Genomic DNA, 24,341 nt, shown 5'->3' with positions numbered 1-24,341 from the left:
TCAAAGTTCAAGGTTTTGTTAGTTTCATTCCATTAAAGAACGCCTAGTTCGTAACGAAATGAGAATTACAATTTTATGATCTTTAATCGGGTACTTCAGCACATGGAATGGTGTGAGAAAGTTAGTTAAGAGTGAATAAATTCATTGCTCCTTTCAGATACCAAATCTTAACAACAATCACGATAACTATTGGGTAATCATCTAATGGACCAACTTCATAGGAACTAGCCTATACAAATTCATAAAATTAGAATAAACTTTTTAAAGTAAAGCTAATTAAAACCCCTTAAAAGTTTTTAGCGATAGCACACGTGTATGGCACAATAATAGAATTATTGAAATTCAAGCTTAAAAATTAATTACGTTTTGTTTCTGCAACAACATAACTTGTAAAGTTCTTGTCTTGTATGTGTATAAAAAAGGCCACATCACCGCGCATGATACGCTTAGCTGAGTTTGGAGTAAAAATTGCAAGTCTATAGTTCATTTCATGCTTGATATACCTTGCGGACAAACATACATTAATACGAAAAATAAATTTTTCACCATCTCTGTATACAAAAAATGTCTGTCAGTGATAGGCTTCAATAACGCTCAGTCAAATTCTATGATTGGACATGCATCACCATTGAACTCGATCTTCCTTGTGTGAAACTTAAGTTTATACAAAATTTCATGTCTACCAGTAGGTTCGTTTTTGAGATAGCGTTCGGACAGACAGGCAGAAAACAATTAATGACGACACACCTCCAGGATAGGCCTCCAACGTCACGATAAATAACTCTCTTTAAGAAGTGATCTAGTAAAATATGTTTTCGAACACTTTACAGGAATTATTTACCATTAAGTTATAAAATTTAGGCAGTTGTTTACCAAGGATTAAAATGGAATCGGCTGAAAATAAAAATATTTGCATTAAAATCTTTGATTGTATTATTTGTGTAACTAATAAAATAAACTATTATACCTTCAGGAAGTGACACTTTTTAAGGTATTTTAACTCGATAACACCATATTTTTTATAATCATAATTGTATTAAATTACATATTTGTTAATAAAGTTATTTTTTGAGAAATTAATTGCTTAAAAAAAAACAGTCAATCATTCCTAATCTGAATGTATCTTTCACAATATAAAGGAAACCATCATTACTAAGTACCTAGACATTCTTAAACATAAAAATCTCAGTTTTTCTTCATTAAGGTAGGTCTTATAACAGTGATTTATTATTATTTCAGAAAACGAACTTTAAATAGAGTATTTCCAATACAATTAATGTTTTTAATTCGTCACTGGCTCAATGTGAAATAAAATTTATGGGGAGCTTTTTGTCTTTGTTATCTTCGTTACATTACTAATATTATACAATGAAATTCCAAACAAATGTTTCAGTCTCTTTAATGTATTTCGGCTAAAGCATCATATATATATATATATATATATATATATATATATATATATATATATATATCCTTCAGTATGTAGAAACTAATTTCCGTTATAAAATTTAAAGTTTACGTATGAAATCTTCCTCAGTACGTTTCCTATATTCAAATGTTTGTTGATTAGGTACCATAGCAGTGTGGGAAGATAACACAACACAATAGTGCACTGGAATCAAATCTTGTTACTGACATCGTTGACTTCCGATCAAATATCTTCTTACTTTGTACTCTATGATTACAAATGTAACATGCTAAATATCATATTACTGTACTAAGTTTGGTTACGCATTTATTTATTCTGATACTTTCTCAGTACGTTTCCTACATTCAAATGTTTGTTGAATAGGTGCCATAGCAGTGTGGGAAGATAACACAACACAATAGTGCACTGGAATCAAATCTTGTTACTGAATCAAATATCTTCTTACTTTGTACTCTATGATTACAAATGTAACATGCTAAATATCATATTACTGTACTAAGTTTGGTTACGCATTTATTTATTCTGATACTTTCTCAATACGTTTCTTACATTCAAATGTTTGTTGAATAGGTGCCATAGCAGTGTGGGAAGATAACACAACACAATAGTGCACTGGAATCAAATCTTGTTACTGACATCGTTGACTTCCGATCAAATATCTTCTTACTTTGTACTCTATGATTACAAATGTAACATGTTAAATATCATATTACTGTACTAAGTTTGGTTACGCATTTATTTATTCTGATACTTTCTCAATACGTTTCTTACATTCAAATGTTTGTTGAATAGGTGCCATAGCAGTGTGGGAAGATAACACAACACAATAGTGCACTGGAATCAAATCTTGTTACTGACATCAAATATCTTCTTACTTTGTACTCTATGATTACAAATGTAACTATTGACTAAATATGTAACATGTTACTAGTAGTTACTATTTATTCTGATACTTGTTTCTTACATTCAAATGTTTGTTGACCATAGCATTTAACACAACACAATAGTGCACTGGAATCAAATCTTGACTCACTTTCTTATTGTACTAAGTTTGGTTAGCACTGAATACAATACGTTCTTACATTCAAATGTTTGTTGAATTAGGTGCCATAGCAGTGTGGGAAGATAACACAACACAATAGTGCACTGGAATCAAATCTTGTTACTGACATCAAATATCTTCTTACTTACTTTGTACTCTATGATTACAAATGTAACATGTTAAATATCATGTTATTGTACTAAGTTTGGTTACGCATTTATTTATTCTGATACTTTCTCAATACGTTTCTTACATTCAAATGTTTGTTGATTAGGTGCCATAGCAGTGTGGGAGAGATAACACAACACAATAGTGCACTGGAATCAAATCTTGTTACTGACATCAAATATCTTCTTACTTTGTACTCTATGATTACAAATGTAACATGCTAAATATCATGTTATTGTACTAAGTTTGGTTACGCATTTATTTATTCTGATACTTTCTCAATACGTTTCTTACATTCAAATGTTTGTTGAATAGGTGCCATAGCAGTGTGGGAAGATAACACAACACAATAGTGCACTGGAATCAAATCTTGTTACTGACATCCAAATATCTTCTTACTTTGTACTCTATGATTACAAATGTAACATGCTAAATATCATATTACTGTTACTAAGTTTGGTTACGCATTTATTTATTCTGATACTTTCTCAATACGTTTCTTACATTCAAATGTTTGTTGATTAGGTGCCATAGCAGTGTGGGAAGATAAACACAACACAATAGTGCACTGGAATCAAATCTTGTTACTGACATCAAATATCTTCTTACTTTGTACTCTATGATTACAAATGTAACATGCTAAATATCATATTACTGTACTAAGTTTTGGTTACGCATTTATTTATTCTGATACTTTCCTCAATACGTTTCTTACATTCAAATGTTTGTTGAATAGGTGCCATAGCATGAGGAAGATAACACAACACAATAGTGGCACTGGAATCAAATCTTGTTACTGACATCAAATATCTTCTTACTTTGTTACTCTATGATTACAAATGTAACATGCATAAATATCATATTACTGTACTAAGTTTGGTTACGCATTTATTTATTCTGATACTTTCTCAATACGTTTTTCTTACATTCAAATGTTTGTTGAATAGGTGCCATAGCAGTGAGGGAAGATAACACAACACAATAGTGCACTGGAAATCAAATCTTGTTACTGACATCAAATATCTTCTTACTTTGTACTCTATGATTACAAATGTAACATGCTATAAATATCATGTTACTGTACTAAGTTTGGTTTACGCATTTATTTATTCTGATACTTTCTCAATACGTTTCTTACATTCAAATGTTTGTTGATTAGGTGCCATAGCAGTGTGGGAAGATAACACAACACAATAGTGCACTGGAATCAAAATCTTGTTACTGACATCAAATATCTTCTTACTTTGTAACTCTATGATTACAAATGTAACATGTTAAATATCATGTTATTGTACTAAAGTTTGGTTACGCATTTATTTATTCTGATACTTTCTCAATACGTTTCTTACATTCAAATGTTTGTTGAATAGGTGCCATAGCAGTGTGGGAAGATAACACAACACAATAGTGCACTGGAATCAAATCTTGTTACTGACATCAAATATCTTCTTACTTTGTACTCTATGATTACAAATGTAACATGTTAAATATCATGTTATTGTACTAAGTTTGGTTACGCATTTATTTATTCTGATAACTTTCTCAATACGTTTTCTTACATTCAAATGTTTGTTGATTAGGTGCCATAGCAGTGTGGGAAGATAACACAACACAATAGTGCACTGGAATCAAATCTTGTTACTGACATCAAATATCTTCTTACTTTGTACTCTATGATTACAAATGTAACATGTTAAATATCATGTTATTGTACTAAGTTTGGTTACGCATTTATTTATTCTGATACTTTCTCAATACGTTTCTTACATTCAAATGTTTGTTGAATAGGTGCCATAGCAGTGTGGGAAGATAACACAACACAATAGTGCACTGGAATCAAATCTTGTTACTGACATCAAATATCTTCTTACTTTGTACTCTATGATTACAAATGTAACATGTTAAATATCATGTTATTGTACTAAGTTTGGTTACGCATATATTTATTCTGATACTTTCTCAATACGTTTCTTACATTCAAATGTTTGTTGATTAGGTGCCATAGCAGTGTGGGAAGATAACACAACACAATAGTGCACTGGAATCAAATCTTGTTACTGACATCAAATATCTTCTTACTTTGTACTCTATGATTACAAATGTAACATGTTAAATATCATGTTATTGTACTAAGTTTGGTTACGCATTTATTTATTCTGATACTTTCTCAATACGTTTCTTACATTCAAATGTTTGTTGAATTAGGTGCCATAGCAGTGTGGGAAGATAACACAACACAATAGTGCACTGGAATCAAATCTTGTTACTGACATCAAATATCTTCTTACTTTGTACTCTATGATTACAAATGTAACATGCTAAATATCATATTACTGTACTAAGTTTGGTTACGCATTTATTTATTCTGATACTTTCTCAATACGTTTCTTACATTCAAATGTTTGTTGAATAGGTGCCATAGCAGTGAGGGAAGATAACACAACACAATAGTGCACTGGAATCAAATCTTGTTACTGACATCAAATATCTTCTTACTTTGTACTCTATGATTACAAATGTAACATGCTAAATATCATATTACTGTACTAAGTTTGGTTACGCATTTATTTATTCTGATACTTTCTCAGTACGTTTCCTACATTCAAACGTTTGTTGAATAGGTGCCATAGCAGTGTGGGAAGATAACACAACACAATAGTGCACTGGAATCAAATCTTGTTACTGACATCAAATATCTTCTTACTTTGTACTCTATGATTACAAATGTAACATGTTAAATATCATATTATTGTACTAAATTTGGTTACACATTTATTTATTCTGATATTTTCTCGATGCCATTATGGCTATCCATAAGACCAATATGAAAATATTCGCTAACGCTCAGACAAATCCCATGGACTGAGAGACAGCATCATCGTACTCATTGTTCCTTACATAGACATGAAGCTTTACGCAAAGTTTTCAATTCTATAGTTCGGTTAGTTTTCGAAATGAAAGTTTAAGCCATTCGAATTATAGACATCGCCTACGTTCAGTTAACGGTACGATTGGGAAATGAAAAGCTGATAATGGACTGAATAGAACAATTTAAGTCCAATAGTACAATCTCGTTACCGTAAGCCCATTAAAAGGCAGTGAACAAATCCTTCTCTTGAGCGAGAAGGTAGTTCTAGTAAACATGATCTGAATATTAAGTGATGCTCTGTATTCCAGACTATCTACGGCATCTATATCTATACTAACTTTCTATTTCAACAGGCTTCACTCTAAATTTCTTTTTAAATTTTCTGAGCAAGTCAAGGAAATCATCACATAAAAAAACTTTACCCATACTTTATTGTGAACTGATCTTTTAAATTTTAAATTCAGAAAAAAGTACATTATTTTCCCTAAAAAAATTATACGGCGTTATTTTGATTTCTTACAAATATCCAATTTCGTTTTCAGTTAATTTATTACATTTTTATTGACCGTGAAAAAGGATCAGATAGAGTAAATATAAACGGCAGAAAAGTTTCAACGTCAGAAATCTCTCACACACTCATAACACTCCATTTAAAGATTATTTTAAATCATTGAGCACAACGAGTAGTCTTGACTTATTTAAACTGATTATTAGGTTCTTCATTTAGATTCTCGATGGATTCATTTATTACAGTCACTCAGCAGGCTGACACAATTTCTCTTTGTCTTCTGGGGAATGTCTTGCCGTAGGGCAACTCTAGAACGAAAAGGACTATAGACTTGGAATGTTGCATGCGACCTCAGGGAAGCCTGTTACGTGATACTAAGGGTTTATACAACTAACCCAGCGTCTGCACCAAAAATTGTGGCTTCATCCAGTGTGTTGAGCAAAGATACGTGGTGTTATGACTTTACTTCCAGGAAATACTTATTCACTTTTTTGGTTTTAGATCTGTGGTAAACCGTATTCCTACATTTATACTGTTTCTTATAATAATTATTTCTATTACTTTCAGTCAATATTTTAGTTAAAAAATAGAAATAGACACTATCTTATAATAAAATAATTATATTTAATAGAATAAGTGTTTTTGTGTCTACGTATAGTCATATTCCACATCTGTAGTTAATGCCTCTGCTATGAACGTATATTTATAATTCACTATGCTCCATAAAACGTTGTTGGCCTTGAACAATACAGATTGGTTGATAGTGATTAGAATAATATATATTTTACTATACAAAGCATTAGGTAAAGGAAGATACAGAGAAAAGGAAGTCGTTAAGAACAAAATATTGGACGAGCTCGGTAGTTTAGTAAGTACATATTGCCGCAATGTGGCACAAACTTTGGCCGCTTCACAGTGGACAATATAATTTATCTAAGTTCCATTACAGAGTTCTAGAAGATTTAGTTTCAAACGTATTGTTGTTCAACTTCGAAAATAAAAACAAATACATAAATAACAGAACAGTTGATATTTATTCTATGTTTACCATTTTACTGGTGTAAACGTGGAAAAAGTTGTACCTAATTAAAAGATTATCTTGTCAGCGTGAAGTTTCCTATAGTCTTGATTTAGTGGGGATAAATTAGTAGGGATTATGATTTTCAAGAGCCGGATTTAAAAGTGTGAACAACTATTGAATATTAAACCCTTCTCGACTCAAGTTAAAAAAAATTACAGAGTTTACCAACTATTTGAAAAATACGTAGCCTAACAGACATAAACAGTTTTAGAATATTTATTGCTTAACACATGTCTATTAAGTTAAGTAATAACTAAACGTTTGGTTTCGAAAAGCGAGCAATTATTTATAACAATCCCAATAAAGTCTTGACAAAGAAAATTAGGAAACCATAAACAAGAAAGAAACCGATTAAAACCACGTAAGCTTTAGTTCAGTAAAAGGAAAACATGAATATTTAGAATATAAAATGCAATATAGCCCATCAATGATACTAATATATTTGAATTTCATCATTTTAAGTACTAAAGATAAGGTTATTTTAAACTCAGATATTCAGCTCCGTACAGTTTAGAATAATGAATATAAAATGAATGTAATGATTTCCTCGGTTAGTACAGTCCACTCACAATGCAAAAGTTACCTCCCATCTCACTGAGAAGAATTAAATATCTCCCAATCGGGTTTTTCGCTTTTCTACTTACTTCGGCTTTAACCTTTGGAAACAAAAATTCAAGTGGATGACACTCTTAAGAAGCAAAAGCTTTTATCTTCCCAACTTTAAACTTTGTACAAATCGTCCAATCACCAATGGAAAACTACCATTTACTGTAGAACCTTCTTAAACAAAGTTATAAAGATGAGATTCACATCGTAAGTTTCCGTAACATTAACATAATTAATTTTTACATATATAAACTCCATGAACAAACAATTCAGAACCATTTTATCACGGTTTCATAAATTAATAATGCATTAACAGTTTTGATGCCTGTTTAAAATAAAATAACATATTCTTTTCCCTCTGTAATCAAAGAAAAGTACAAGGAAAGATATGAAAATCAGTATAGTCGATTCTTTTCAAAGTCTGTTATTGACCTTCAAGGATAATAGAACCTTAGACATTAACAATCGTCGTATGCTAGGACAATATGTTTCGGGGATTGAAGTCTACCCTTTCTCCATAAACTTGCCATACTCTTAAGTAAATTTGTAAAAAATAATAACTCTTAAATACACGTAATTTTCAATACTTTTAAAATTTCATCGAAGTTATTTAAACTACCTGGCTAAATTAAAGGCTTCACTGTTATGATACGTTCTGTACTGGCATGATAAACAATTTTTTAACTCTAAAGTTTTAATTTCAATAACAAGAGACATAAATGTATAACCGATAAACACCCTTAAGGTTTTAATTAGCTGTAGTTTAGACATTTTATTTTATTTTTAAAGTCATGTGGGCCAATTGCTATTGAATAGTTTAGTGCCTAAAATGTGAAATTAGCTACAGGGTTCCTCTCTAAGGTTTTGTTCTCTGACTGAAGCAATGAATTTAATCACCCTCAACTAATTCACTCTCACTATTCCATACACTGGAGTGGATAATTAAAGATCATCAAGTGGTTACGTTTCCATTTCATCAGAAACTAATCGTTCTTCAATGAAAGAAAACGAACAAACTTTGAAACACTAAACTGATATAAGGAGCTTTCAGCCAGCCTTGGCGAAATTAAAAGCTTCATTGAGTAATTACTGGAGCTCTAAAGCTTTAAAGTTATCCCGTTTGAACGTTTCCAAGTTTGAAAACACCCATTATGGATTATTTAGTTGGGCTATTTCCTTAGTAGTTTAACGAATAGAAACTCTTATAACCCCTGGTTGTACTTACTCACTGTCAAAATGTCCAAGTGCAACTGATTTTTTTTATAACAAGGAAACTCCTTTAACACTTTTATTGTTTTTAATTTGTACAGCTTATTTACTATTAACTCAAACTTAAAACGTAAACTCATTTTAAATTAATACGTGGTTCTATAGAAAAGTTTTAAAGTTGGTTTATATCTTATAACGGGATGTCCGTTTTTTCTCACTATGTAATACTTAATTTAAAATTTCGCCACACTATTGAATAACACTTCTTAAGATAAGTTATATGACTATATGAGAGTAATAAAAATACCTACACTTTCTATTAGGTTTAATTTTCATACCGTTTTACATAGCAAAACAAATATTATTTTATTTGCTGGCCGCCAAAGCCAATAATCTCTTCCCTCCTCAAACCTTTTGTGATCTTCCTGCCTCGTCTGAATCACTGGTATCTTGGCATACAATAACTAAATTTTAAAATATTTAATTTATTTTATTATTTTAAAAGATATATTACCTCCACGAATAAGTAATGGCATAAATGAGGAATATCAACATTCAAATACTGACTGTAATATAGCCTCATATTTTAGCCTTGCGATTTCATTAGTAAATTTGTTAGATCGTTTCTATATCAGAGACAAGTAAGCCACAAAATATAGTGAAATCTAGGTGAGGAGGCATTCTCATTGCCTTATCAGGTGCATAATTGTCTTAATAGAACTAGACGGAGCAGGCAAGCGAATTTCGTAAAAGGTCCTCAATCCTTAAATTTCTTTGGCTTTGTTTTTGGTAGACATTGATGGACTAATTTATATTCCTTTACGTTTCTTGAAGCACGAGGAATATAACAAACATTAGTTACGAGTAGAGGAAACATTTCAGCTCCCATAACTTGCAAATTGTTTACCTCGTGAAGTAGGGAATGTTTTTTATTATTCACGTAATCAACAAATTCGGCGAAACACCCAATGAGCCAAATTTACACAGTGCTCGTGTAGTGTGTGTCTCCAACATACTCTCATTTGTTTACAAACGAGGCCTGCTAACTTATTTCGTAAACTCTGAAATGAGCGTTGATATTCACAACACCCACAGTTATGGTGGACGGCACTTCTAGCAAGGCTCGGTGCCCTAAACCCAGAAGGCTTTATATTAAACCCATAAAAATCCTCGTAAATCTGGGACGTCTTAACATTGAACTTCAATTTGGACCTCAAATCCTACCTCTCTCACACTGAGCGACCCTTTCCGGGGTCTTCTACAAAAGAAATGTATTTTGTACACCAACTTATACTTTATATGGTCGAATGTTAAGACGAATCTCCTACGTTCTTTGTGTCACACTATGTCGAAATATTGTTAGATATTTTTCCTTGCTGGGGATATTTTTCAAGAGATGGCCTTCAAGAGACCATGAGTGCCGGCTGTAGTAAAACAAGCTTGAGTTGTAGCTCATAAGAGTAATGATACAGTTCTTGTACATTAAAGCCCTTAGTAACATCGACATCGTTGGATGTCAAGCAAATGCACCAGATCTTTAAAGAAAAAACATCCAGAAGCAAAGGTAAACTACAAGTACTATTTAAAATATTTCAAAGAAAATTTTAATTTCAAATTTGGAAGGCCTAAAATTGATGTCTGTTCCAAATGTGAAGAACTCAGTCAGAAAATAAAAAGCCATCATCTAAATGACAATGCCAAACGAGTGGTCACTGCAGAGCTCATAGTTCATAAGGCTAGAGCTAAAAAGTTCTATAAAAAAAATTGATACTATGACTTATTATTGTGGCTGATGTTTTATTTTAAAGATATAATTAATACAACTACAAAAAATAAAGACTGATATTTAAACAATGGTGTACCTAAAAGTTTGAGATTTTCTTTCTTGAATGCCTCATAAAAACATTAAAAAAGAACTAAACATCTTTTGAGTGGCTAGTAATTATATCTTTAAGATGAAATAGCTTCCATAATTGTGCGACTAATAAGATCGTAAAAATACAGGAAGTTCAGCAATGTTCGTACGGGCCTACAGTCACGATGGCTGTCAGTATAGCAGGCCGGCTCCATGTCACTCAAATCTCTATCCCCATTTCACAAGTGCCACCACCAGGCACTGGAGATTAAAAAAATAAGGTTAAAAGAATTTTAAAAATGTTGTTAAGATATATTATTGTTAAACATTCACAAATGATGCTGTATCTTTGTTTTAGCGAACTCCAAAACAAGCGAACTTTTCATTTAATCAAAATACTACATATATGTGACGAAATCGTAAATATTTAAAACACTGTACATGACATTGTAAATTCCTCAGAAGATGTCGTAACAGCCGCATTTGGAGTGTGAGGGTTGCATAATAAACATCTCCTCTGATTTGACATGAATCATTATAAAAAAGTAATACTAGTTGTTCAAGCCATTCATAATATAATATTTATTTGGAAATAAACATGTGACAGGTAACCAATAATTTTTCCCCTGATTTCTTAATCATATTTCAGAATAAAGTGGAGTTAGTAATATGTGTTAATTAATTAAATTTATTTACTCATTGAAACGGATCATTACAAAATATTTCATTTTAGTTGTTCAAACATTCATCAATATAACAAAATATATTTCATTATTTTGTAAATACACTACGGTACATGTGACTAAATGATTGTTTTTATTCCGATTTGATAATCACACCTCAGAATACTGTGGAGTTATTAATATATAGAGAGAACAATGTTAAATTCATTATCATTATTGAATTACAACGAAAAATAATGTAAAATAGTATTTAGACCAATGCACCGTCAAAAGCAATCATCTGTACTGAGGTAATTAATTTACTGAAGTAAATACCTCTATTAAAACAAGCTTTGTAACGGTTGATACCTCATTCGTACGTTACATTTACATTACAATGATGAGTAAATTGCACACAATATTGCCCTTAAATTGATTGAAAACTAAATAAAACGAAGGGTGCTGCTATGGGTTCCAATTACGTTACACAAAGATGGATTAATTTGTATTGGACTTTCTTTAAAACTTAAGGGTATAATGAACAATAAGTACGAGGAGAGAGAATATATAAGCTTGCAAACTTGCAAATTGTTTGTCTTGTAAAGTCGGAAGTGTTTGTTATTGTTCACATGATTCGCCCGATTATTCACGTAATCAACAAACTCGAAATACCCAAAGAGGCAAGTTTATACAATGCTTGTATCGTGTTTGTTTCCAACATCATGATTCGCCCGATTATTCACGTAATCAACAAACTCGAAATACCCAAAGAGGCAAGTTTATACAATGCTTGTATCGTGTTTGTTTCCAACATCATGATTCGCCCGATTATTCACGTAATCAACAAACTCGAAATACCCAAAGAGGCAAGTTTATACAATGCTTGTGTCGTGTTTGTTTCCAACATTCTCTGATTTGTTTACAAACAAGGCCAATAAAGTTGTGCCAGTCTGCAGAAGGAAACTGCTGACTTAATTTGTACTGTAGAGTGTAAAATAGAGTTCGAATGAAAAGAAACTCACACACAGTATGTTATGGAGGACGGCACGCGCTAAAACACTTCTGCAAGGCTCGGTGCCCTAAACCCAAAAGGATTTATATTAAACCCACAAAAATCCTCGTAAAGCTGGGACGTCTTAACATGGAACTTCAATTAGGACGTGGTTCAAATCCTACCTCTCTCACACTTTGCGACCCTTTCCGGGTTTTCTACAAAAGAGATGTACTTTGTAAATCGACTTATAAGTCGTATGAACCAATAATAAAACAAATCCTCTGAGTTTTCTGTTTCAAATTCTATATAAATATTGATAACATGTATATTATTTTGGAGATTTTGTCTTGCTGTAGACATTTATCAAGGGATGGCCTTTAAGATATCATAAGAGCCGGCTGTAGTGAAAAAACCTTGGGTTTTACCCATAAGAATATACACTTCATGTACATTAACACCCTTATTTTTAATCTTATTGTTGTGGGACATGTTTTGTTTTAAAGATATGATTTTTACGACTCCATAAAGGAAAGAATTTTTTTTAATATTTATACGATTAAGTACCTAAAGGTTTGAGATTTTCTTTCTTGAATGACTCATAAAAGTAATGAAAAACCCTAAAAATCTTTTGAGTGGCTGAAATCTTTAGTAATTATATCTTTAAGAAGAGTTCTGCACCACAAGAACAACGACACACTTCATGCACTTTAACGTCCTTATTTTTGGTCCTATGTCACATGTTTTTGAGTTTTTGTATATGTCACATGTTAAAGATTTAATCAATAAAATTCACTCGGTTTTTTTTATTTGTATAGTTTTTATTATTTAAAGGTTAAAGCAGATAAATGTTTGAGATGTTATTTTCCTGACTAACTTATAATATAATTTTTACTAAAACCGTTTTTATGCCTGCTAATTATATCTTTAAAATTATGTTCCATAATTATACAACTAAAAATAAGGTCTTAAAATGCATGAAGTTTAACAATGTTCTTACGGGTTTACAGTCCAATGTACTTCCAATACAGCCGGCCCGTGTCACTAAAATGTCTATCCCCATCTCAGTAGTTCAAACACCTGCCACGTGAGCTTTAAAAATAATCTAAACTTTTAGAATATTTTATGGTAGAACTATTACAGGTGATGCTATAGATCCGTTTTAAATCTACTCAAGCGAAATTTTCTATGGTAAAAATACCATATCAATTGGACGAAATCGTATCTTCACCAATATTAAAAATACCTAAACTGAGAGCTGAAAATACCAAAAATTCAAAACACTGTATATAAAATTATAATTTATCAAAATAGGATAAAGTGAACGAGTTTCTCCGAAGGTGAGAAAGCTGTATTTTGTGCGGAAGGGCTGCATAATGATTATCTCGTTTTAATTATCTATTTAAGGTCTTTAGACCAATGGATCATTTAATTACTGTTATGTTTACATCATTAAAGTTAGTTAAACTACCTTTAAGAAGTTCACTTTAATAAATCATAAGTTTTAGAAAAAAAAAAAAAAAACAAAAACAAGACTTGCGATTTATATAAATGATGGTATTGTTAGTAAAAACATAAAATTTAAATATTCTTTAAAAATTCTTAAACAGATAAAATTACATTTGTTATGGGTTTATAACAGTCTGCTATTCTAAAAATAACACATTTGTAATCTTATCAACTTGCTCATTGAAATGGATCATTATAAAGATGCTATTGCAGTTTATCAAATCGATCACAGTATAACAGTTGTTTTGTTAATTCACAATGGTGTACACGTGACAAAATGATTTTTTTTAAATTTGATAATCATACTTCAGAATACTGTAAAGTTAATATGTGACGAGAACAAATAAATTCATTATCATTAGTGAATTACAACGTTAAATAAATTAAACTAGTATTTAACGTACCGTCAAAAGCAAACATATTTACCAATTAATTTATTGTATTTGAAAATCCTCTATTGAATCAAGTTGTATTTTGGTTGATTTCTTGTTGGAACGTTACATTTAAACTGCACTGATTGATTTAATTACATTGTAAACGCATTATATTGCCATTAAAATTGTTGAATACTAATATCGACGAAAGGTCATGGCTAGGAATCATTTGGATGAGATATTTCTGAAAATTAACTAGACGAAATCTTAAAACGTTATTGGAAATAAAAAATGTTTTTAAATAGATTAATGTTTAGAAAAATGTTTTTTGGATCGGTATATAGCAAACATAACAGCTACATGCATAATGTTATGTGTATTTGTTGCTATTCCGCAATATTTTATTATGATAGTTTTTGTGGGCGAAAGTCTATAATTAAAAAAATTAGTGAATGATTTCAGTTGCTTCGATATAATTCTAACATTTTTTTTTGGTTTTTCAGTATTCCGGTAGAGTGGAAAGACGGTGAACCGACTTTCAGCCACTGCACGATGTTCGCGCGCAACTATAGTGAACTAAGGCAGTTACCGGTCAGTCAGCACGCTCTAGCGGCGGCTAACGTCACTACTTGTAGGCACGGCTGGACCTTCGACTATTCACAGTACGCCACTACTGTTGTCACTGAGGTATGCCACTATTATGGATTAGTTGTAGGAATAAACTTGAAATCTATTTTTTCAGATTTGTAAAGTTGTGTTTTATATATAAATAGTTTAAGATAATATTCGTCCTGTATTTTACTTAGATTTTGTATTTTATTTTGTGCTTTATCCATGGGAAAATGCAGTAGGCCTACATCAACAAAATAAAGTTAGTTTTGATTCTCGTGTGGTAAAGTGTAAAATAAACAATATGCTGATAAATATTAGATGGCACACGAATTTATATTTTTTAGACTGTCGGCAATATAAAAGTAAACACACGTGGAAAATTCATAATTGGAAAATACTAGCATTAAATAAATTACTAATTGAAACACACTTATTCAGCCAGGTTGTGTGTATAGTAATGCTAAAAATAAATGAATAATAATTATTTTGAACAAATTAAGTACAAATAATTAACCTAAACTATTGGTATTCTATTTCCCAATCTCTTCGCTCGTGAATAATTACAAACTATACAGAATTTACACATTAATAAAGTTATAATTATTTAGGGAAATTGTTATAATTTTACACAATTAATTTAAGTAAAATTCCACTTACAATAATAGCATAAGATTTATAACTTAATTGCCAACATCAGTACATTTATTTAGTGAGTAAACTGCAATTAAATAGGTGATATTTTATTCATAATTCAATAAAATAAGCAGCTGTCTCTGATGTTAATATTTATACCCTGCATCAATCATGAACAAACTGCCAATACACAAATACCAGAATAAACCTTTGAAGCGTAAATAAATTCCAATTAAATGACATTACAAAAAATGTTAATACATTTAATTTTTTCAAATAATAGTGCAAAATATAATCTCAATATTTAAGTAATCTTCTGAAAGTATAATAGCTAAAATAACCGTAAATATACAGTCTAAACCACTGAGTATATCTTAAATTAGAAACCTGTTTATTATGTAGCGTAGAACTCATATGCATTAAAACTAAAAATATATGTTTTATCCTGTATTATATTTAAAATGATGCTATGTGTAATTTTACAGTGGGACATGGTGTGCCAGAAAGACTTTTACAGTACACTAGCGCTAGTTCTACTCGGAGTAGGTGGCCTTATTGGGAACTATATATTTGGATACCTGCAGGATAGGTAAATAACATCTTGTTTCTCATAATGTAATGTTTGAGTAAGAGTAGTAATTTACCCGTTAGTTCTTTATGGAAAATATTTATATTGAGAAGAAAACTACAAATGTTCTATAATGTGTTAGTTAAAATAATGGTACGGATCAAACCATGTAGCATGAACCACGACGAGCACATGCACACCAGCCACATTTCCCTCTCCAGTTTATAAGAAAGCAAGTGGTACACTTCAAATCAAAATAAGTTATTCTAGGGAAGTTATAGCATGACCGGTGGGATGCGCGTGAGGAGTGGAGGAGTTGAGCGCGTGGGGGCACAGTCTAAAGTAGGGGAGTGAATACGGTGCTACTAACCCTACTGAGAGTTTTCGGCTCCCGGTTCATAGTGGTGGCGGGAGCCGAATATTGTAGTGTTTGCCAAAATTTCTAGACCCTTATGTTCTTTTATGATGAGCAATTTAGTATAGGAGACCTTGAGCATATTTGAACATTTCTAGACTCTTTTGAAGTTACGGCGACGGACTTTTATGATGGGGAATTCAATACAGGAAATCTTGGAAATATTGGGACCGGATGTACGTGATCTTAACAATGACTATGTTCTGCCGAAATTGTGTTCATAGCTCACCCTTCTTAATGAGTTTGCAGTAAAGATACCTGGTGGTAAGAAAGGGTTCTCATAAATTAGGAAAGGGTAGGAATTTATATTATTCTTGATCTCCAACGACGACAACAGTTCAGAATTGTAATTGCTACGCTTTTTTAGCCATTGAAATTCAATTTATCATATACTAACCGTGTAAGCTTCAGGATTTAAGGTAGTAGATACAATTATACACTACAAAATTTTCAACTGACATAGCCTAGCTGCTAAATTAAAAATTAATATAAAACTGGTTAAACTAATTTGTCAATATACACAATAGAATAAGAAAAAATTCAGTTTTATCTACCAACTTGTATCAAGTTAATTTAATGATGTATACTTAAAATAACAATAACGCCAACGATCCACACGCAATAGTTAACATAACAAAACCCCGTTGTCGATGAAAATTATTTATTGTTCTTCGAACCACACCCAAATCAAAATTGTCCAGATTACTTTTAGTATGTTTGCGTTTTCTTACTTTGTTGGGCGTACTAAAAGAATTGCCAATTGGACTTATTTTTTTCCTCCTTCAAAATTCGTCTCAGCGTACTTTCAGAAATTCCAGTTGCCTCTACGACACGCTGTTGAACTTTCTTCAAATTTATAAGTGTGTTGGTTTCTGCTTCCCGTTTCATAAAATGGGAAGCACTTCTCTTGCTTGGCCGTGTATAGCCCTTCTACCTCCAATTTTACTTTTTACATTATGATCCATCTCAAACTCTTTACTTAAAACGTAATGAGCACAACGCAATTAATTCACAAATTGTATTAAAACTCGTGAATTGGCACAAGCGAATGTTTTTTGGGCGGCACGTATAGAAGACTGGAGACCGAAGTTCACAAAGCTAAATACGGCAACAGACTGAGCCGCTCCACCCCCCCCCCCACCACTTTAGTTCCGTCTTTGCCTACGGCGCATCTCAAAGTCACCGGTCATGCTACGTAATGTCCAAGGACGTCTTGTATTGTCAGTGGCGCGTTGGTTTTGGAGCAGCCTGTACACGGCCGAGCCACGGAGGGGTAAGCTATATGAGGGTGGTGGGGAGCCATATCACCCTCACGGGCCAAGCTTCATGCTAAGTGGTTTGGTCTATACCTGTAAAATATCTGTTGTATCGTTTATGAGATTTGTCAAATTTCTACAATTTAAACAACATTCTCTGTAATAAAGTCTAAAATGGATAAAAGGATTTCCGACACTTGCCATCGTTATAGGTTATAAAAGGTATAAAACAACGTTTCGAGGATTGGAATCCAACCTCTTCATCAGGTGGGGGAGGTATTATTACATCCAAAAATAACGAACAGAAAGAAGTAAAAAAAGGAAAGCAAAAGTGTTCGAACACACCCAAAAGCTACTTGGAGACCAGTCCAGGCGTTGTCACTTCACAGGATCGCAACCACAAATCACACTGGCACGAACTACCGTGAAATATTAACAAGACTTGTTTTTTTATGTATTAATGTGTTTGTATGGGGCTTTGAATGTGGCTGCAAAAGACTGCCGTAATTATCAATAAATTCCGCCGCAACTAATTAGAGAATCGTATTAAATACGGTTAACCATTTCGACTGCTACACAATTTAATGATAGTGATATTTGTTACGCATTGAATGAGAATGGCCATAGTGTTGGTATTGTGATAATATAGTATGGCGGCAGGATGTGAAACCTTTGTGATCATTGTGCATACCAACACAAATCCCTGACACGTGTTATTGTTATACCGTTTATTATGTTATTTTTGTTTGCGTATCTAACTTTTAAAAATGTTTAGTTTGACTATTGTTATTGTTTATATTACTTTTATTTTAAGTTTTGTTGGTTATATTACCAAGAGATTTTTCTTGATAATACTAGTTTTGGTTTTAAAAATATAAATTCGGAAACCCTAAGTAAATAACTAATTAACTAAGCTATTGATATCTTCTATAAGTGTGTTTACTGCATAAAAACATTCCGGAATAACATTTTCCATTACTTAGTTAGTGAAATAGTTATGTGAAACAGTCACCATATAAAGTGTCATCCATTGTTTAAAGTACAATAACACATAATTAAAAAAACACACAACGATGTGAATGTAGCCATTGTTGATGAGAGCCTGAAATGTAGAGTTTCCGAAGAGACAAAGCGATGGAACAGCGGCAGTATCACAGACAATAACAATAACTCGAGCAATAACGTGAGGCTAGAGGCAAACACAGACGGACGAGTGGCAGAAGCTTTGCCATCACATCACAGCCACGACTCCGCCGACTGGATTGTTACTTCCTTTATCATGTCAGAAATACGAGTACACTGTTGTCTGTTTCGTTTGAAGAAGTGTTTTTACTTCGTCTTTCAAGCTCGGTTCATAAATGAGTTGTGGGGCAAATGTTGTAGCTTACACCTTTAAACATAACAATGTAGTTTGTGGCATTAAGGCTTCTTTAGATATAAATTTTAATTTAAAAAAATTAACTACTGTATAAATTAATTTCTGATAAAAAATACCCTTTTCAATTTAGTTCACGAGCGAAAGTGCACTTAATGACGACGTGGTGTGTAACTTTGTAGTAGAATATGCATTCCACTCCATTTCGATAAGTAAATCTGCCAACTCTCCTGCAGATTTTTTAAATTATTCATCTAGGAAAACATTGACAGAAAGCGAAACCAGAAGATCATTCATCGACTGAGGGCAGCACTGACGGCCCAAGCGAGATCTAAGTGTCATAGTATGCAACCGGTGAACTTTAAAAAGCCTATTTCTGGGTACACAAGGGTTAGGAAGAAAATCCAGAATTTCCAGGTAAGATATAAGCAACAGGAGCCACAACTGAAAAGTCAGAAAATCTCCACAACGATAGTGGAGTAAAAACCTTAGCATTAGATCATAAAAGAACTTTAGGACTCAGAAGCTTGTTCCTGAGTCCTAGAGTAAACGTTCTGTTTGTGACTAGATTCAATCCTAGTTTTACAGAGGAAACCTCCCAGAGGATTCACTTCTGGTTAAAGTTGTTATCATTACAACCAACACTGATTACAACAAAAAACTATTTTGTTACCATTGGAAAGGTAAATTTGAAAATGTTAAAATCTAAAGTATTGTATGTGTTGATAATTGAATTGATTCTTTTTGCAGCATTGGTAGGAGGCCTTCATTTTTCATCTACTTATTCATAGAGTGCTTATTCGGGATTGCCACCGCCTTCGCGCAAGACTTTGTCACGTGGACGCTGTTCAGGGTGGGGGTGGGATTCACAGTCCCCGCTATCCTAGGGACACCTTACGTCTTGGGTGAGTACATGCATCTACAGTAATCGTCACGAAAGAGTGCAATTGGCGGCGACCAATAGAATGGACAGGCCCGCGCGACGTTGCCACACAACACGTTAACTGCCACTCGGCACGACGCGCTGCGTTAACAGCGGGGAACAAGTTTGGCAACGTCGCTTAGTCCTCATTGGCTGCTCCAAGGTCACGTGCCATATAGGCTCCTCCCTCAACTGCACTCTCTGGTGGTTCCTACTGTAGTGACATATCGCACTACACGTGCAGGATACAGTAGATATTGACTTCCAATTCACCACTAGAGCAGCGTGCACTAAAATAAGTCAGACGGATGGTGCGTTGGGAACCTCCTTCTTCATCCCGCGACAAACGAGAAACACTGTTGAAAGTGTCACTTATAGGAAAAATTGCTGATTAGTCTCAACATCTGGTACAATTAGCAAACATTGGATATGCCTTTAACAAACATAAATACGTTTGTTTGTATCCATTTGTATCACAGACAATATGTAAATCAAACTTTTACTAATGGCCATAGCTACGTCATAGCGGGAACAGCTGATGATCAGCAGCAAAATGGCAACACCGCTTTAAGTCATTAGACTATTTTCGTGCGGTCTGCTCTAGTCATTTTCCTATCCATTGATTACAAGACTTTTTAAACTTATTATAGTTTTTAATCTGACATATTGGAAAGTTAACATACTAAGATAATATTTGTTGATCAATTTTAAATTAATTTTATTTAAAGGATATTCCCTAAATTGTTGTAATAAATATCCATCTCGAACAATGTTGTCAAATAACGTAAGACATTGCATTCTTTTCGCTTTTTGCTGATAAAAAATTTTGAATTGCCTTTTTCATTACCATCCAACGATCTACATGATTTTGTAACGATTTAGATGTGACATTTAAACTACCACCAGTGGTTTGGGCTACCTGCAAGGATAGGATCTTACAGCAGTCACCCATCCAAGGAGTAGCCACGCTCCACAATGCTGGACTCTTTCACCTCGCGATGACCACAGTACCAAAAACATGCCCCATTAATGCACGTAGAATAATACTTATACTTACAATGCTGTACATTAATTACATTTCTGGATTGTAGATTACACTTAACTACTGTTGCATGTCCGACAGCCATAGAGCTGGTGGGACCTAAGCACCGCACGGTCTGCACAATTCTCACCAACATCGCTTACTCCCTCGGCCTGGTGGCTCTAGCGGCTGTCGTCTACCTCATCAGGGACTGGAGACAGCTAGCCCTCGCCACCTCCGTGCCGTTCCTCTCATTCTTCCTCTACTGGTGGTGAGTAGCATCAGCTCATTCGATACTTTTACTCGCGATATTAGTATCGATAAATCGCTTACTATCTGGGCCTGGTGGCTCTAGCGGCTGTCTACCTCAGGGACTGGAGACAGCTAGCTCTCGCCATCTCCGTGCCGTTCCTCTCATTCTTCCTCTACTGGTGGTGAGTAGCATCAGCTCCTTCGATACTTTTAATCGCGATATTAGTATCGATTAATCGCATACTCCCTGGGCCTGGTGGCTCTAGCGGCCGTCGTCTACCTCATCAGGGACTAGAGACAGCTAGCCCTCGCCACCTCCGTGCCGTTCCACATTCTTCCTCTACTGGTGGTGAGTAGCATCAGCTCCTTCGATACTTTTAATCGCGATATTAGTATCGATTAATCGCATACTCCCTGGGCCTGGTGGCTCTAGCGGCTGTCGTCTACCTCATCAGGGACTGGAGACAGCTAGCCCTCGCCACCTCCGTGCCGTTCCTCTCATTCTTCCTCTACTGGTGGTGAGTAGCATCAGCTCCTTCGATACCTTTACTCGCGATATTAGTATCGATTAATCGCTCACTCCCTGGGCCTCGTGGCTCTAGAGGCTGTCGTCTACCTCATCAGGGACTGGAGACAGCTAGCCCTCGCCACCTCCGTGCCGTTCCTCTCATTCTTCCTCTAATGGTGGTGAGTAGCATCAGCTCATTCGATACTTTTACTCGCGATATTAGTATCGATAAATCGCTTACTATCTCGCCCTGGTGGCTCTAGCGGCTGTCGTCTACCTCATCAGGGACTGGAGACAGCTAGCCCTCGCCACCTCCGTGCCGTTCCTCTCATTCTTCCTTTACTGGTGGTGAGTAGCATCAGCTCATTCGATACTTTTACTCTCGATATTAGTATCGACACTGATACCTATTTTAATATAGTAGCATCATGATCGATATTAGTATCGATTAATATCAGGGACAGACATTTATACTAGTAGCATCAGCATACCTTTACTTGTGATGTCAATATCGATAGATATTTATTGATAAACACAACTTTATACACTTAAAAACGATCGTCAGACATAGAAAAAAGTTTAAACCACCTAAGCAAGCTACACCACTAGGCAAAGAGACTGAAAGTCACCTCTTTAAGGTTATGCATATCGCTAGATACCGTTGTTTTAACATTTATTTTGTTTAAGTGTCTCATGGCTGGTTGTAATTGTGCCAATATAAGAAAAATATGATTTGATATAAGATTATTATTTCATATTTTTAACCCTTTAGATACCTTCCAATTTCGACCTCCACTAAGACTAGCGAAGCTGAGCGATCGTTTTCCTATTCAGGCGACATCTCTCTACCAATTTCAATAGAACAATGTGGGCTTAAACAATGCGAATTGGCTCTTGGACTATTGAGTACGATAACAGAAATATCAAAGAACTTTTTCACTTCAGGTATTTCTGGATATGTCAGCAACCTAACAAAATCTTGCGCCTCAAACATCGCAAAACAAGATTTTGTCTTTAAAATGTGATAACTTTGATATATGAATTGTGCAGCTTCCAGTGGTCTATGACGTCAGACTTTGGATCTGAATTGGAGATAGCGCATTTTCAAATCCTGTCTGCAACTCTAGCACTTTTTATCAGTACCATTGACACATTACTAATTCAACTCCCCCCTTATTCTGCGTGGTAAGATCCGCACACAGGCCAGTGGCCCATGAGGACGGGTAGATTAGGGCCTAATAGAGGATCGGTGTCTCCTTAAAAAAATAATTTAAAATAATCTTTAAAACAGAAACCATAATTGTGTAAAGACTATTATATCTGTTAACATGATTTTTAATTAATAAGCTATTTTTTGCATTAAAGGGTCCTACCAGAGTCTCCCCGCTGGCTGCTGGCCAGAGGCAGGTTTGAAGAAGCGGAGAAAATCCTAAAAAAGATGGCCAGAGTGAACGGCAAAAGTTTGCCAGCCAACTACATGGTACAGCTTAAGGTAAAGAAAGTTATTCCCCTTCACCAATTCACAGATGCGCAATTTTTATTAATATTGACTTATTTAAATTATTTTTAGTTTTAATGAGCATGTTGCGGTTAGGTGTACAAATTGACTGAGTAGTCGTAATTCTGACCAATTAAACAATTTGTCATATGTATGTTAAAATTACAAATTTCAATTGGCTTTTTCAATGCAATTTGGCCTGATTATGATAGAGTATTCCCGACCAGCTCTGACAGAAGGCCATTGGGACAGACTTAGCTTAACCTTCTTCCTAGATAATATGACAGAGATGTAAATTGCCTGCTGTCCCTCACCATCGGATCTCTACAGGAGACGGTTCCTACCTTGAATCTTGCCCATCCTAAATATCCTGTCAAGCCAGAAGCAAGCGTAAAGCTTCTTTTACTGACTACGTGAAATGAGAGGTTACTCATATTTTTGTCTGGGAATAAAATATAAAACTCCCTTCAGCAACTGAACCTTTTATTTCATTGATTTATTGATCAGGTAAATAGCTATATGCAACAAAAGGACCACAGCTAAAACTATGGCGCAATGAAACTTTAAAAAAGCTCAAACCTCAAGAGAAAGACCCTTATCATTACCTTAATTCATTTGGGCTTGGTTGGCTGAGCTTTAGCGAATCCTATCACTCGTGGGACAAATAAATCTTTTCTGTCTGACTGCACAAGTGATATTTTGAAAATGAACTGACGTATAAACTAGTCATTGAGCCTAAAGCTGCACTTTTATATGAGGAATATTTTGTTTAATGGTGATGCATATCACTCCATGGGATTTTGCTGAGCGTTAGCGAATATATTTACTTTGGTTTTGTTGATTAACATGATGGCGACGAGAAAATAGCAGATGAATAAATTTGTAAACTAACTCAGAACAATAAAATTAAATGCTAGCATATAAAAGTTGTATCTATGGAGTAAAATGAAAAAAATAGTTCATTGAGAAGTCAGTGAT

The 24,341-nt window shown here is 33.8% G+C and overlaps 1 protein-coding gene across 2 annotated transcripts in view; it reads left to right on the top strand.

The window, feature by feature from the left end:
• LOC124353511 (beta-alanine transporter-like) overlaps positions 1-24,341 on the top strand; it is an 83,886-nt gene that overhangs the window by 44,801 nt on the left and 14,744 nt on the right. For both annotated transcript variants that reach the window (XM_046803373.1, XM_046803372.1), the window contains exons 2-6: positions 14,807-14,990; positions 16,034-16,137; positions 19,913-20,067; positions 21,208-21,376; positions 23,231-23,357. In XM_046803373.1, the coding sequence (XP_046659329.1) occupies positions 14,807-14,990; positions 16,034-16,137; positions 19,913-20,067; positions 21,208-21,376; positions 23,231-23,357 (739 nt within the window). The remainder of the gene's footprint in view (positions 1-14,806; positions 14,991-16,033; positions 16,138-19,912; positions 20,068-21,207; positions 21,377-23,230; positions 23,358-24,341) is intronic.

The sequence above is a fragment of the Homalodisca vitripennis genome, chromosome 2, assembly GCF_021130785.1.
Source record: "Homalodisca vitripennis isolate AUS2020 chromosome 2, UT_GWSS_2.1, whole genome shotgun sequence".
Classification (NCBI taxonomy): Eukaryota; Metazoa; Arthropoda; class Insecta; order Hemiptera; family Cicadellidae; genus Homalodisca; species Homalodisca vitripennis.
Note: the sequence above shows the minus strand (reverse complement) of the source record. Positions and strands in the feature narration are given on the sequence as shown.